The sequence below is a fragment of the Musca domestica genome, unplaced genomic scaffold, assembly GCF_030504385.1.
Source record: "Musca domestica strain aabys unplaced genomic scaffold, Musca_domestica.polishedcontigs.V.1.1 1, whole genome shotgun sequence".
NCBI classification, from domain to species: Eukaryota; Metazoa; Arthropoda; class Insecta; order Diptera; family Muscidae; genus Musca; species Musca domestica.
The window spans coordinates 27,681,635-27,696,100 of record NW_026712114.1 but is presented as its reverse complement, the minus strand read 5'-3'; the positions used below and the strand labels follow the sequence as shown (position 1 = coordinate 27,696,100).

Here is a 14,466-nt window from a genome sequence, read left to right as displayed (position 1 = left end):
CAAGTTCGTAACGGGTACTACGGCCTATGACAAAAAAAATGTTATATGCAGGTCCACGCCTTCGTATAGCCCCCATATGATGGTACCTCCCAATACTCGGTATTTTGATGATTTTACCGACATTATTCACCGGAATTGTTTCTAATTTTATATTTAACTAGCTTCGAGACTAAATTCGGTCCTAAGTGCCAAATTCCATCCCATTTGGACAAATATTAGACGTTTGGTGCACAATATAAGGTAAATCGGACGAAGTTATATATGGGAGATCTAACCAAATCTAAACCGATCTCGATAAAATTTGGCACGTGTATTTCTGGGCTGTTTGATATTTGATATATTTCCCCAAACATTGTTGTAACAGAGTGCATATTACGGCTGCGGAGGACAAAAATAACAAATCGGATGAACAATATATATGAGAGCAACAGCTATATCTGAACCGATTTCGATCAAATTTGGCATACTTATTTTCAGGCCTAACCTGGTTGTATGTGCAAAATTTCATACTATTTGGGCTGATATGACACGTTTGGTGCACATTAAAAGGCAAATCGGACGAAGATATATATGGGAGCTATATCTAAATTTTGACCGATTATCTCCAATTTCAATAGGGTTCGTCCTTGGGCCAAACAAATGATTTGAGCAAAATTTCATCTAGATAGTACAATAATTGCGAACTGTACTTTGTTTAAAAAAAATACATGGACAGACAGACGGACGGACGGACATGCATAAATCGACCCAGAATGTGATTCTATGCAGATCATCAAAAGGAACTATGGGTCTATCTCGTTTCCTTTTGCCTGTTACAAATAAATGCACAAAGACATAATACCCTGACCACCTTGTGGTGTAGGGTATAAAAATCACATGCTGTAAAAAATATGACAAAAATTGAAAAAAAAAAAATGGAACAAAAGATACTCACTCATTTATTGGTATATTTTTCCGCGATTTTCTTAGATTTTATCCTTTTCCAGTAAGAGACCATTCCGAATTGATAGGAATTGTGAAAATCGGCCTAGCGGTTCTTGACTTATAAGCAGAATAAATAAGATATATTTCTTTTAAATATATATTGTTCCTATTTTTCTATATATCCGATGTCTTGGCTATCAGCACCACCTTAATGATCAGGAGTAACTTTTTAATGTATTTGTCCAGTCCTAAACTCTAACTCCATATAAATTTTGGTGTCGATTGGTTCATATTTGTGGCCTATAGAACAACTGCAAAATCAGGCATTTTTCAGTTTCTCGCCCATTTCAACCCCTAAGAGCAATAGGCTTCTATTATGACCATAACCCCACCTTCATGCAAAATTTCGTGAGGATCAGGCCATAAGTGCGACCTTATTTCGAGGTGTAACCTAATTTTTGGCCCAATCAAACTTATAAATTCCCAACACATAATGTTGTAGGGTATAATTAAAAGAGAAAATGGTAAGAGTCGAATCTGCTCATTTTCAAACAAATTCTACTCCCACTCGAAAACGAGTAACGCATACTCGCTCCGAGGGACATAGAAAACGAAGAGAGATCTATTTTATTTATTCACTCACAGAATTCGAGCAGGAGTACTCCTTTGAGTAAATCGAATATACTCTCCTTTTCTATGACACTCGAAGAAGAACAATAATGCTTCGACCGTTTATGAGTGGGAGTAAAATTTGCAAGAAATTAAGCACAATCTACTCTTGCGGGTACTCTTTTAGATTTCGCCATAACTTTCTTATATTTGTAAGTATGCAAAGGTATGCACTATACGAATTCTGATTCGTGCATTTTGACTCTCACTCCTATTCTTCAAAACAAAAGTATATAGCGAGCGCTCGTACATAAAACAATACAGTTAACTTTGTGTATAAATAGTTCTCTTAGAGTGTCTTTAACTTGCGAATCATAACAATGAAATCTTAGCTCTGAATAACTTCCATAAATTCTGAAATTAGTACCTGATATTTTCAAACATCCCACGTCTCAAGGTTTCTGCTCCTTCCAACGTCAAAATGATCATCGCCTTTTGGTACCCCTTGACAAGAGATCAATATTTTGAAAACTCATATAGGGTAAGTGCGCCTAAGTTCGGCATGTCCCAGTAGTCGGCAGTTTTGAAATTTAAACTTAAATAACTAAGAATATAATTGACCAAATAATGAAATAATTTCAAAAAAACGTCAACAGTGTTTTCTGCTCTTTTTCTGTAAAAAAAACAATGAGCTCCGATCATTAATTACGAGAGAATAACGGTTTTCGTCAGTGAGTGTCTTCCAACGCGTGCGATAGTGCATGTTTGTAAAGAAAAAAATAGTGGTGCCGTCAACTTAATAATCGATTTAAGTAAATTAAATTTAATACTTTTGGAATCAGAAATATTTTATAATAGTATATAACAGTCTAAAGATCATTTTATAACTTGAAAACATACAAATCAAGCATTTTTCTGTTATATTAATTAATGCCGACATTAGGAACAGACAAAAAAGAGATCTGGAAAAAGTCGGCAGGGGGTGCCGATTACTAGAAAAATATCATTTTTGACTAATTTCACCAAAACTTGAGAAAAGTATTAAAAAATAATCCAAAAAATACTCAAATAAAAAAATAGTTTTGAGCCGGCAGTTGCTTTTATTTGTGCTTTTTGACCAACTTTTCTAAATTAAGTAGGCTTTTAAAAACAGCTATTTGACGTTTTAGAAAAAAATGTTGGCTATCTTAAGGAGAAAGATCAATTCACAAATTTCAAATATAATAGTACGTTTATATATATAACCCACTGGATTTGGATTTAAATTGTCATATCCATTACTTTTACTTCAAATAAATCCTCTCAAAGAAGGTTAACCCTACAAAAAGTTCTAACGTAAACATGGCATAAGAACGGTACTTTTTTTCTTTTTTTAATCTCATTTTTATTTTAATTGAAAATCCATACGTTACTGTAGGTAACCATACTATTCTTGATTTTCTTCCTATAGGGTAAGTGTGCCTAAGTTCGACATGTCCCAGTAGTCGGCACTTTTTATTTTTAAGCCCAAATAAATGAAACTATTATAACTAAATGTATTGTCAGCTATCTTTGTGTACAATTTCGGTAAGAAAAGATGATTTATTCTAATAAAATTTAAATTTTTGTCTGTGAAGGTCCTCAACAATCCATATTCTTAAGAAAAGTACGATAAAGACGTCGAATCAGTTTAATTAAACAAAAATATTATATTTTAATGAATTAATTTATTATTATTATTAATTATGCTTACCAAAAAATTGGTATACCGACTGTTGGAACATGCCATACCGACAATTGGCAAGTGGTGCCGACAACTGGCAAAAAAGCATTGTTTTAATAAAACTATAAATTTATGAAATTTAATAAAAAGTTATTAAAACTTTATTATTGCAAAAACTATACAAAATTTCGAATCTAAATAAATTAACTTTGTAATAATTGAAAAGTTCCACAAAGAATGGTGAGCGATTAAAAACGCGAAAATCCTAAAAGTGCCGACTACTGATACACTTACCCTATTTGGTTTAGAATGATAATTAAATAAAACACTATTTAAAAACGAAATAAATGTCAAATTCTGGATTAAACTGTGATTTAGTAATGTTGCATGGTTTTATACTTTTTGAAATAAAAAAAATTGCAAAATAATAATAATGCTTCGACCGTTTATGAGTGGGAGTAAAATTTGCAAGAAATTAAGCACAATCTACTCTTGCGGGTACTCTTTTAGATTTCGCCATAACTTTCTTATATTTGTAAGTATGCAAAGGTATGCACTATACGAATTCTGATTCGTGCATTTTGACTCTCACTCCTATTCTTCAAAACAAAAGTATATAGCGAGCTCTCCTACATAAAACAATAGAGTGGAGAATTAACTTCGTATAAAACTAGTTCTCTTAGAGTGTGTTTAACTTGCGAATCATAACAATGAAATCTTAGCTCTGAATAACTTCCATAAATTCTGAAATTTGTACCTGATATTTTTAAACATCCCACGTCTCAAGGTTTTTGCTCCTTCCAACGTCAAAATGATCATCGCCTTTTGGTACCCCCTTGACAAGAGATCAATGTTTTGAAAATTCATATATTTTATTTAAATGTGGGTTCTACGATTTAGTCCAAACATTGAACAAACCAAATACTGAGGACATATATCTGTCCACAAACCGACCGAGTATTTTCCAACTCCTTTTAATGCAACAGTATAGTATATAGATCATATGGCTGAAATATTTTGCTGTATGTTTTATCTTAGGTTTCTGGCCCCTTTGGTTGACCCTATCAGTGACTGCATTCTCTCACCCACTCTTTATAATTTTTATACCCTCTACCATTCTATGGAGCGTATATTAACTTTGTCATTCCGTTTGTAACTCCTCGAAATATTTATAATAGACCCTACAAAGTATATATATTCTGGATCAGCATAAAATTCTAAAACGATCTAGCGATGTCCTTCTGTCTGTTTGTCTGTCAGTCCGTCTGTCGGTCGGTATTTTTATGATTTTAGCGACAGTATTGCATATTTCAAGTTCGTAACGGGTACTACGGCCTATGACAAAAAAAATGTTATATGCAGGTCCACGCCTTCGTATAGCCCCCATATGATGGTACCTCCCAATACTCGGTATTTTGATGATTTTACCGACATTATTCACCGGAATTGTTTCTAATTTTATATTTAAAGTTCGTAATGGGTACTACAGCCTATGACAAACATTTTAGTATGTAGGTCCCCGTCTTTGTATAGCATTCCGATATTCGGTATTTTGATGATTTTACCGACATTATTCACCGGAATTTTTTCAAATTTGGTATTTGAAGTTCGTAATGGGTACTACAGCCTATGACAAAATTTCGTAAGCAGGTCCCCGTCTTCAAGTTTTTTTTTTTTTTGAAAATTTTCAAGTTCCTTCCAAATGGTGGAGGGTATTAAAAGTTCGGCTATTTCTAATGAGTCTTCCATGCATTTTGCACAGAAATTCTACTGCTTTGCTGTACTTTCGTCGGCTTTAAATGATTTTTAAATTCTTACCAAATATAACAGCAAATTGACAAATTTGCCAAAAACTTAAATCTTGCCTATACTAATTTATTATTAATCTTTGGTCACATTGGTATACATTTCTCGCCGATCTAATTAAATATTTAAAACAAGTTTAGTTTGGTTATGAAATAAAATCGACTATATTTGTTATGCCGCAATGGCAATTAGTTTTTGTCTTTTTTTGCCAGCTACAATAGCATTTTTTTCTAGGCAATAACTTGACCAGCCATTTAAGTAAGTTATGTGCTCAATTTGTATTTGCAAATAAAGAAAAATAACCCGATTGATATTGCACCGAAGATATCGTTTTTCTTGGAGTAACTGAGATTTCTGAGAATTTTTAAATGGGAAATATTTGAAAATTATTTCATAAAATGTAGGCTATTACAAATTTCAGTCCAAATATGGAAAAATTCCATATTTTCTAGAAATACTCATTTTTAAATATTTTCAATGGAAACAATTGCTATTTCCACTTCAAAAATTTGAAATATTTTTTTTTTTTTTTTGGTTTCTTGTATGCCATTCACATGTGCCTTAATTGAACCTCTGTTTATGTTTGTCTTGTTTTCATTTTACTTTACAGTTATGGCTTGTCATATGAAGAAATTGAAAAGGGTCTGCCCACCATCGACACCTCCAAGACGTTGATCCGCGAAGTGTGCCCGCCCTTCTTCTCCGGCGTTGAGTGCCGCCCAGGTAAGTACAGACGTTTCGATGGTTTGTGCAACAACATTGAACATCCCACATGGGGTGCTGCCATGGCACCGTTTCAACGTCTGATTGGTCCCCTCTATGCCGATGGTATCAATGCTCCACGTATTTCGGTGACTGGTCGCGATTTGCCCTTCTCACGTGTTGTGTCGCGCACCATGCATCCCGATGATGGTTATCACGATCATGCTGGCACTGTAATGGTCATTGCTTGGGGTCAATTTATGGATCACGATTTCACGCTCACCGGCACTCCCTTGGGTAGGTGGTAGACTTTCAAAAATGAATTAGCATATTTTAATTTTGCTCTCTCTTCCCGTAGATCCCATCAATCGCAACGATCCCGAGGAGTGTTGCAAACGTCCGCTGCATTTGAAGCATCCCTATTGTAATGAGATCCGTGTGCCCGATGATGATTATTTCTATCGCCTGTTCAATGTTAAGTGCATTGATTTTGTACGTGGTTTCCCTTCACCTAGACCTGGCTGTCGTTTGGGTAAGTCAGCATTTAACATAATCGATCGATATTATTTTAATTTTTGACCATGATTCGTTCGATCGAATAACTCAACCAAAATCAAATCAACTTCACTCCATACCATTCATTTATTCACTGCCAAGGGATAGTCCGTCATTATTCAACGGTAGTTGAATGGTTGACGTTTTAATGGAATCATGTTCACGTTTAATCAACAATTTGCCACGCTGTATGAGTGTTTATTCGAACATAATTGTTCTCCCTACTCTTCGCGTTTAGTTTTCACAAAAGAAAAATCGAAACCAAAGCAAACGTTTAAATCACTTTTATGTTCGACGGATGGACGGACGGACGAATGAACGGATTTTTGATGTGATTGACAGCTTTTATGCTGTTGTAAAGCATAAACAAATGGCATGGTTGGCCGACTGACTGGTTGGTCTTGGAGTAGGCGTTGTTTTTAAGATCGTTTAGACGTGTATGACTGTCAACGCCCCGGAGCAACAGTTTTGAATGTTTTCATAAAACAAAATATTTTTTTTTTAATTTAATTCGATTTGACAGGGTGGGCTAAATGGATGGTGGCCTTTTCGGAGACTTATGTGTCAAAACAATAGCGCTAATTTTATGCAATTTTTTTAACATGACAGTTTTTATAAAAAAAATCACAATCGCGGGTTCTAAAAGGGTCAGCAGTTTATCTGCATTCTTTTTCGTAATTGTTCCATTAAATTGTCGTATTTTTGCTGGATTAAGAACAAGTCAACTGAATAGACAAATTTAGCTTTTTTATTTATTATTCCGTTGGCTGATTACTTTCTGATGCTGACATTCGTTATAAATCATGCCCTCCTGGATGAATATTCAGCACATTTATAGCCGAAATCTCTCATTACAAATTACTCAAAAATATTTACGGGATTCAGTGACCTCAAAATAAATAATTGGCTTTGCTTTTGTCTATGAACCCGGACAAAATAAACATCCTGGGTTCTTTATTTACTGCTTATGTAATTCTGCAGAGCATATGTAATTTTGAAGGAAAATTATCGACATATCCAATTTAGAAGTACACCCAATTCAGTTGTGTAGCACTGTTTTGTGAATCTTGAGTGTTTTAAAGCGCTCCATGCATGGAAGTCTTTGTAGATACGTAACTTCTTACAAATAAAACTACTTACTCATTATGATTACAAGGGAATGTCCTCCGAAATAAGCAGTTACTATTTAGTGAATAGAAATCGACAAATAAGTTGAAGAAGTATTTGTCGATTTCCATTCACCAATTTTGGAATGGAAAAAAGAACTCATGCTGGACTTGAAAAACTAAGTAAAAAATACACCCCAGGAGCTAGAAATAGGGTTTGAAAAATAAAAATTATTGAATAAATAAAAAAAATCCACGTCCATGGCGACAAAAGAAAACCACGCCTAAAGACCCCAGCATAGCCACTGAAAATGTTTAAAAAATACAAGCCTAAGGACGTCAACACTGACTTCGAAAAATGTTCAAAAACTTAAACCCCAAAATAGTCTTTGAAAAAAAAAAAGAAATTAAGTAACTCGACAATGGCTTTGGAATTCAGCGTAGACTGATTTTTTTTTTTAATGCACACTAAATGGCCTCTACATAGCTTTGGAAATAAAATTCAAATCCTAGCCTAAGGATCTTAGCATAGGCTTTAAAAATGTTTAAAAAACACGCGAATGGAACTCGACAAAGGATTAAAACATTAAAAATTGCACGCTAATGAAACTCAACAAAAGCTTTGAACAATTTTATAAAACCAAGCCCCAGGGTCTCAGCGTATTTGAAAATGTTTAAAAAATTCACCAGAAGGACCACAACATAAAAACAATAAATCCCATTCTAAGGAAGGTTTTTTAAAATATTTACACTCTTGGTTTAGTGGTTAAATGGCAAAAATTAATGAAAAAATAGTAAAAACGACAAATTAATAGCAAAATTATAAAAAACAAGTATTTTTTCTTTCTTTTGGGATCTTACAAAGAGAACAATGAAAAAACTGCCTAAGATTTTATAAGGCCTGTCAGCTAGCCTTTATAATAAACTTTATAGACGAGCTATAGTGAGTGAAGTGAGTCCCTTTCTCTATAGATGAGCTGAAGTGAGTAACTCTCTCTATAAACGAGCTGACGTGAGTCTCTATATATAGACTAGCTGAAAGGAGACTCTCTATATAGGCGAGCTAAATGGAGGCTCTCTATATAGACGAGCTAAAGTGAGTCTCTCTCTCTTTGTAGAAGAGTGAGTATTTCTCTATAGACGAGCTGAAACGAGGCTCTCTTTATAGCCAAGCTGAAGCGAGTCTCTCCCCATAGCCAAGCTGAAGTAAGTCTCTCAATAGACGAGCTGAAGTGAGTTCTTCTCTCTCTATAGAGCTGAAGTGAGTTCCTCTCCCTCCCTATAGACGAGCTGAAGTGAGTTCCTCACTAACCATAGACGAGCTTAAGCGAGTCTCTCTCCATAGGCAAGCTAAAGCGAGTCTGTCTCCATAGCCAAGCTGAAGTAAGTCTCTCAATAGACGAGCTGAAGTGAGTCGCTCCCTATAGACGAGCTGAAGTAAGTCTCTCCCTATAGACGAGCTGAAGTGATTCTCTCTCTATATAGACGAGCTGACTTGAGTCTATACAAATACGAAATTTTAAACAATTCCGCTGAATAATGTCGGTAATATCATCAAAATATCAAATCTTGGGAGATACCGTAAAATGGGGTCTTTACGAAGACGTGGGATTGTATATGTAATTTTTGTCATAAACTGTTGTACCCATTACGAGCTTTAAATACCAAATTGGAAATAATTCGGCTGTATAATGTCTCTAAAATCATAAATATTCAGAGGGAGGGGTATCATTATATCGTGAACCTGAAGAAGTACTTTTTTGTCGTAGGTTGTAATACCCATTAACATCTTCCAATATGAAATTTGAATTCTATAATGTAGCTAAAATCATCAAAAGTGAGCTATAGGGAAACATGGACCATTTAACAACATAACCTGCCTACATGCAAATAAAAAACGTAGACTTATATAGACAGTGTTCTGCCACCGAAGGCAAAACCCCAAATACCGAACTTTAAACAAATCCAATAGAAAATGTGGCTAGCATCATCAAAATATCGAATTGTCAAAGGTTTCATTATATAAGCGCTATAGGAAAACGAAGACCTACATAGAATCAGTTTCCAACTCCATACCAAAATATAATTTAATTTCTGTAACTATTCCAACGATCCGGCAAAAATTCAAACATAAAAATTAATTTCGATTAAAATATTTTCAACTTTATCCTCAGGCTTGTAAAAATCTCATATTTTTCTATTTCCTGAAAAAAATTGTAATTGTATAAAACATATTTATATAAAATGGAATGATTCATTAAGTCTTTTTTTCGAGCTGGTCTCCAAAAATCTTGATATTACAAATGTGTTATATCAGTTTCTGTATAACAATTAAGGTTTTTGTATTTGCTAAATGAAATTAAAACAGAGTGACTCAAAATAGGATACGATTGTGAGTCAGCCTGTTATTGGTAGAATAAGTGTTATACATATTAAAAGTGTTATAACTTGTCGAATTTATGAAAACACTTGTCATTGCATAAATGCTTATACATTTTATTATAACAGTTTCCCACACATCTCCATAGATACATATCTAAAATTTCAAAATTACGAAGATTTGTGGTCAAAATCTCCAAATTAACATTTTATTTTAAAATATTTTATATTAATTTTCAATATCTTTCCAGGTTCCCGCCAACAATTCAACACGCTGACTGGTGTCATTGATGCCAATACCGTTTATGGTGTTAATGAGAAATTCGCTCGCAAGCTGCGTACTGGCTATGGTGGTCTATTGCGTATGAATCCCGTTTTCCAGGAATATGGCTTGAAAGATTTGTTGCCCCTGAAATTGGACATTCCAGATGAAGGTTGTACTCGTCCTAACAAGAGTATGTTCTGTTTTGAGGCTGGTGAAATTCGTGTCAATGAACAATTGGTTTTGACCTGCATGCACACCCTTATGGCAAGAGAACATAATCGCATCGCTACCGGCCTATCGCAAATCAACAAACATTGGGATGATGAAACTTTGTTCCAGGAGGCTAGAAGAATTAACATTGCCATTGTTCAGCATGTGACCTATAATGAATTCTTGCCAATTTTGTTGGGCAAGGAGGTGATGGAGAAATTCGGTTTGGTATTGCAAAAGGATGGCTATTGGGATGGCTATGATCCGAAGGTCAATCCCGGTATCATTGATTCATTTGCTGGTGCTGCATTCCGTTTTGGCCACTCGCTTCTGCCAACGGCTGTTGAACGTTGGTCCAAGGCCCACAAGTTTATTGCCTCGAAACGGTTGTCCGATTTGATTAGACGTCCCTATGATTTGTACAGGGCTGGTGTTTTGGATGAATACTTTATGGGTCTGATGAACCAGGTGGCCCAGGCTATGGATGACTCAATTACCCAAGAGGTTACCAATCATTTGTTCAAGAAAGAAGGTGCTAGATTCGGTATGGACTTGGTGTCGTTTAACATGCAACGTGGTCGTGAATTCGGTATACCCGGCTATATGGAATTCCGTAAATTCTGTGGTCTACCCACCTCCAATACATGGGACGAGATGTTTGGCTCCATGCCCAACGATACCATTTTGAGATATCAAAGTATATTTGAGTAAGTTGAGGGGAGATTTGAAGTAGTTTTGGACATTTTAATAAAATAAATTCATTTTTAACAGACACCCTGCTGATATTGATTTGTGGTCTGGTGGTGTGTCCGAAAAATCATTGCCCGGTTCTATGTTGGGTCCCACCTTCGCCTGTGTCATTGCCACCCAGATGAGCTATTTGAGACGTGGTGATCGTTTCTGGTATGAATTGCCAAATCAGCCATCCTCCTTTACTCCCGAACAATTGCAAGAAATCCGCAAGGCCAAATTGTCGCGTTTGATTTGTGACAATACGGATTTGATCGATACAGTACAAATATATCCCATGGTATTGCCTGATCATGAAATGTAAGTTTAGAAAATGTCTAGGAGATTCATAACGAATTTTAACAAATATTTTTGTAACCCTTTAGCAATCCTCGTGTACCCTGCAAGAGCGGTGTTATACCCTCAATTGATTTGACCAAATGGGCCGATTATGCTAGTCCTGATATAGCTTCTCCAGTTTTTGTAAGTAGCAAACCTTTTGATTTCCTACCAGTTTATTAATTATTTTTCCCCCATTTTTCTTTGCAGAACTACATCAATGAAATTCCCGATACTTTGCTGAATTTCCGCAAAAAATAAACGAAAACGGTCAGGTTTTTGATGCACGCCCTGCGTTTTTCTTTTCAGTCTCAGTTAAATAATAATGTCTAAAGTACCCCTCCCCCGCTCAAAACTTTCCAACAAAATACTCAAGGATCATTCTACAATAACGTATTAAGATTTGCTGTTACTTTCTAATTTTCTCTCATTTTGTTGCCTCTCACAATGTATCCATCTATTCTAAGTCATTTTTTATATGTCTCCTTTCCTCCCACTTGTTTTTGTTTTCCTTCGTACAATATTCAAAAACGTCTTGTTTTGTATGTGCTTTGTTGCATTTAGTTTCCATTACAAGTCCAAACGAGACTTTCTAATTTATTATAATTATTGTTCTTTTGTTAATTTTGTTTCGCACATCCATCTTTTGTTTTTGTCCATTTTTTGTTTTTAATGACATTTGTAAAATCATATTATTTTGTTTAATTTTTTATATATCTTTGTGTACATATTATTTTTAAATAGAAAAAATTTATTAAGTATTTTTCATTGCAATCATCCTCCTCCTTTTTTTTGTTTATTTTTTTTATATATAACAACAACAAATATTATATACATCAAAATCAAACTGCAAAAACGATCATTTATATACATATACAACATTGCTCAGTAAGACAAAAATAAATTTAAATAAAAATAAAATAATTAAAAGAATATCGTGGCGTTTTAATTAGAAAACAATCAAACGTTTATTTTCAAGAAGTACAATCGTGAAATTAAGAAAATATTTTCGAGTCTATAATCCCTATTTCAAGGGTTATAAGTGTTATAATCATTTTTTCTTAGGGACCAGCGGAATCATAAATCGTCTGTTTCAGTTTTTTTTTTTTTTTTTTTTTTTTTTTGACGAACAATCAACAAATTTTTAGAAAAATAAATGTTGATATCAAATTGATTTACTTACGAATAATTTTACAAGGATTGCCAACGTTAAGCTAATCGTCGGATTATTACAGATATAATCGTGCAAATTCTATAAATACTTTTTGAAGTATAATTAGGGCTTAATTCGTGGATTTTTAACGTAATTTTTGAAGAACAATCAGGACTTAATTCGTGGATTTTTAAAATATTTTCTTTTCAAGGATAATCAAGGCTTAATTCGTGAATTTTTTAAGTATTTTTTCAAGTATAATCAGGGCTTAATTCATGGATTTTTGAAGTATTTTTATACCCTACAACACTATGTGTTGGGGGTATTATAAGTTTGATTGGGCCAAAAATTATGTAACACCTCGAAATATTGGTTTCCCACATAGGAAAGTATATATGGATCTTCCTATCTCGCCGAGCTGAGTCGATCTAGCTATGTATGTCCGTCCGTCCGTCTGTCCATGTTAATTTGTAATCACTCTACAGGTCGCAATTATGGTCCGATCTTCACGAAATTTAGAATGTAGGTGGGGTTAAGGTCAGAATAGAACCCTATTTCTTTTGGAGATGATCGCATAATATTTAGGTGTTGAAATGGACCAAAAACTGAAAAATTTTCTGATTTTGCAGTTACCCTACAGGTCACAATTATAGACCAATCGAAGCGAAAGTTAGCATGGGGCTAGAGCTTTGGGTTGGGCAGAAGCCTTTCCAATTTGGCCATCGGATAATATTTAGTGGTTGAAATAGAACATAGCATTTGTGATAAATAAAAGTCAAATTTTACCAACATTACTTTTTATACCCTACAACACTATGTGTTGGGGGTATTATAAGTTTGATTGGGCCAGAATTTATGTAACACCTCGAAATATTGGTTTCCCATATAGGAAATTATATATGGATCTTCCTAGCTCGCCGAGCTGAGTCGATCTAGCTATGTATGTCCGTCCGTCTGTCCGTCATTGCAAAAGTCAAGCAGTTTCGGATGGCCATCCAAAAATATTTAATGTGTGAAATAGTTTTCCAACTTTTGTAGACTAAATACGAAAATGTCCATTCCAGCGACTTTTTGGAGAATTCATAAATGCAGGAAAGACGCACTTCTGACTATTTCGTTAACGCTGATTTCGTTTAAGAATATAGTCAAATGTCTGTATCTCATATAGATGCGTTTTAGTCAAAAACCAATAGTAAATGTTAATCTTTTGCCATTTCTGAGAGATTATAGATCTTTGGGAAATATTGGTTCCAGATCTAGGAAGACCATTTAAGTGCAACATCTACAAATAAATTGGAAATGAGCAAATTAGTTTAAGTTTCTATTATTCGAAAATTAGAAAACGAAACCTTATGGTTTTCTTTTATTATTTTTCACAATATCTTGTGGAATTCTCTCGAGTATCTCGCCTATATAAACTGTATCGTTTATAATAGTGTTGTAGGGTATTCAACGGTCGGCCCCGCTCGACTGTAGCCTTTGCTTACTTGTTTATGCTGATTTCGCTGACAAATATAGCCAAATATAGTAGACAAGCAATTCATATAGATGAGTCTAAATTTGGAGACCCCTCTGTGTCTCCAAATTTAGACTCATCTATATGAATTGCTTGTCTACTATATTTGCCTCTTGCTTTTGGAGATGATCGCAAAATATTTAGGGGTTCAAATGAACCAATAACAGAACACACAATTGAAGCCAATCGACACGCCTGTGAAGAGAGTTAAGGACAGGGAAGAATTCTAGCATTTTGGATGACCATTGGGTTATATTTAGCCGTAAAATGGACCACAAAAACTAACAGTACGACGGAGTGCATAAATATTGGGAAAATATTTCAGGTCAAAATGCTAAGGGTAATAGCTGGGCAGTACTCCGTGACATAATTTCAAAATAGAAATCTTCCGAAATGGATTTGGACATGAGCGGGGATCCAACATATTGTAGTGTTTTAGGGTAGCACATGGTCGGCCCCGCACGACTATAG

The 14,466-nt window shown here is 34.7% G+C and overlaps 1 protein-coding gene across 1 annotated transcript in view; it reads left to right on the top strand.

Moving 5' to 3' along the window:
• Nucleotides 1–12,215, top strand: part of LOC101892428 (peroxidase) — a 156,827-nt gene extending 144,612 nt beyond the window's left edge. The window contains exons 5-10 of the mRNA XM_020038381.2: nucleotides 5,652–6,040; nucleotides 6,102–6,275; nucleotides 10,035–10,965; nucleotides 11,030–11,308; nucleotides 11,374–11,470; nucleotides 11,537–12,215. Coding sequence (XP_019893940.1) covers nucleotides 5,652–6,040; nucleotides 6,102–6,275; nucleotides 10,035–10,965; nucleotides 11,030–11,308; nucleotides 11,374–11,470; nucleotides 11,537–11,587 — 1,921 coding nt within the window. The 3' untranslated portion in view covers nucleotides 11,588–12,215. The remainder of the gene's footprint in view (nucleotides 1–5,651; nucleotides 6,041–6,101; nucleotides 6,276–10,034; nucleotides 10,966–11,029; nucleotides 11,309–11,373; nucleotides 11,471–11,536) is intronic.
• Nucleotides 12,216–14,466: the final 2,251 nt, after the last annotated feature.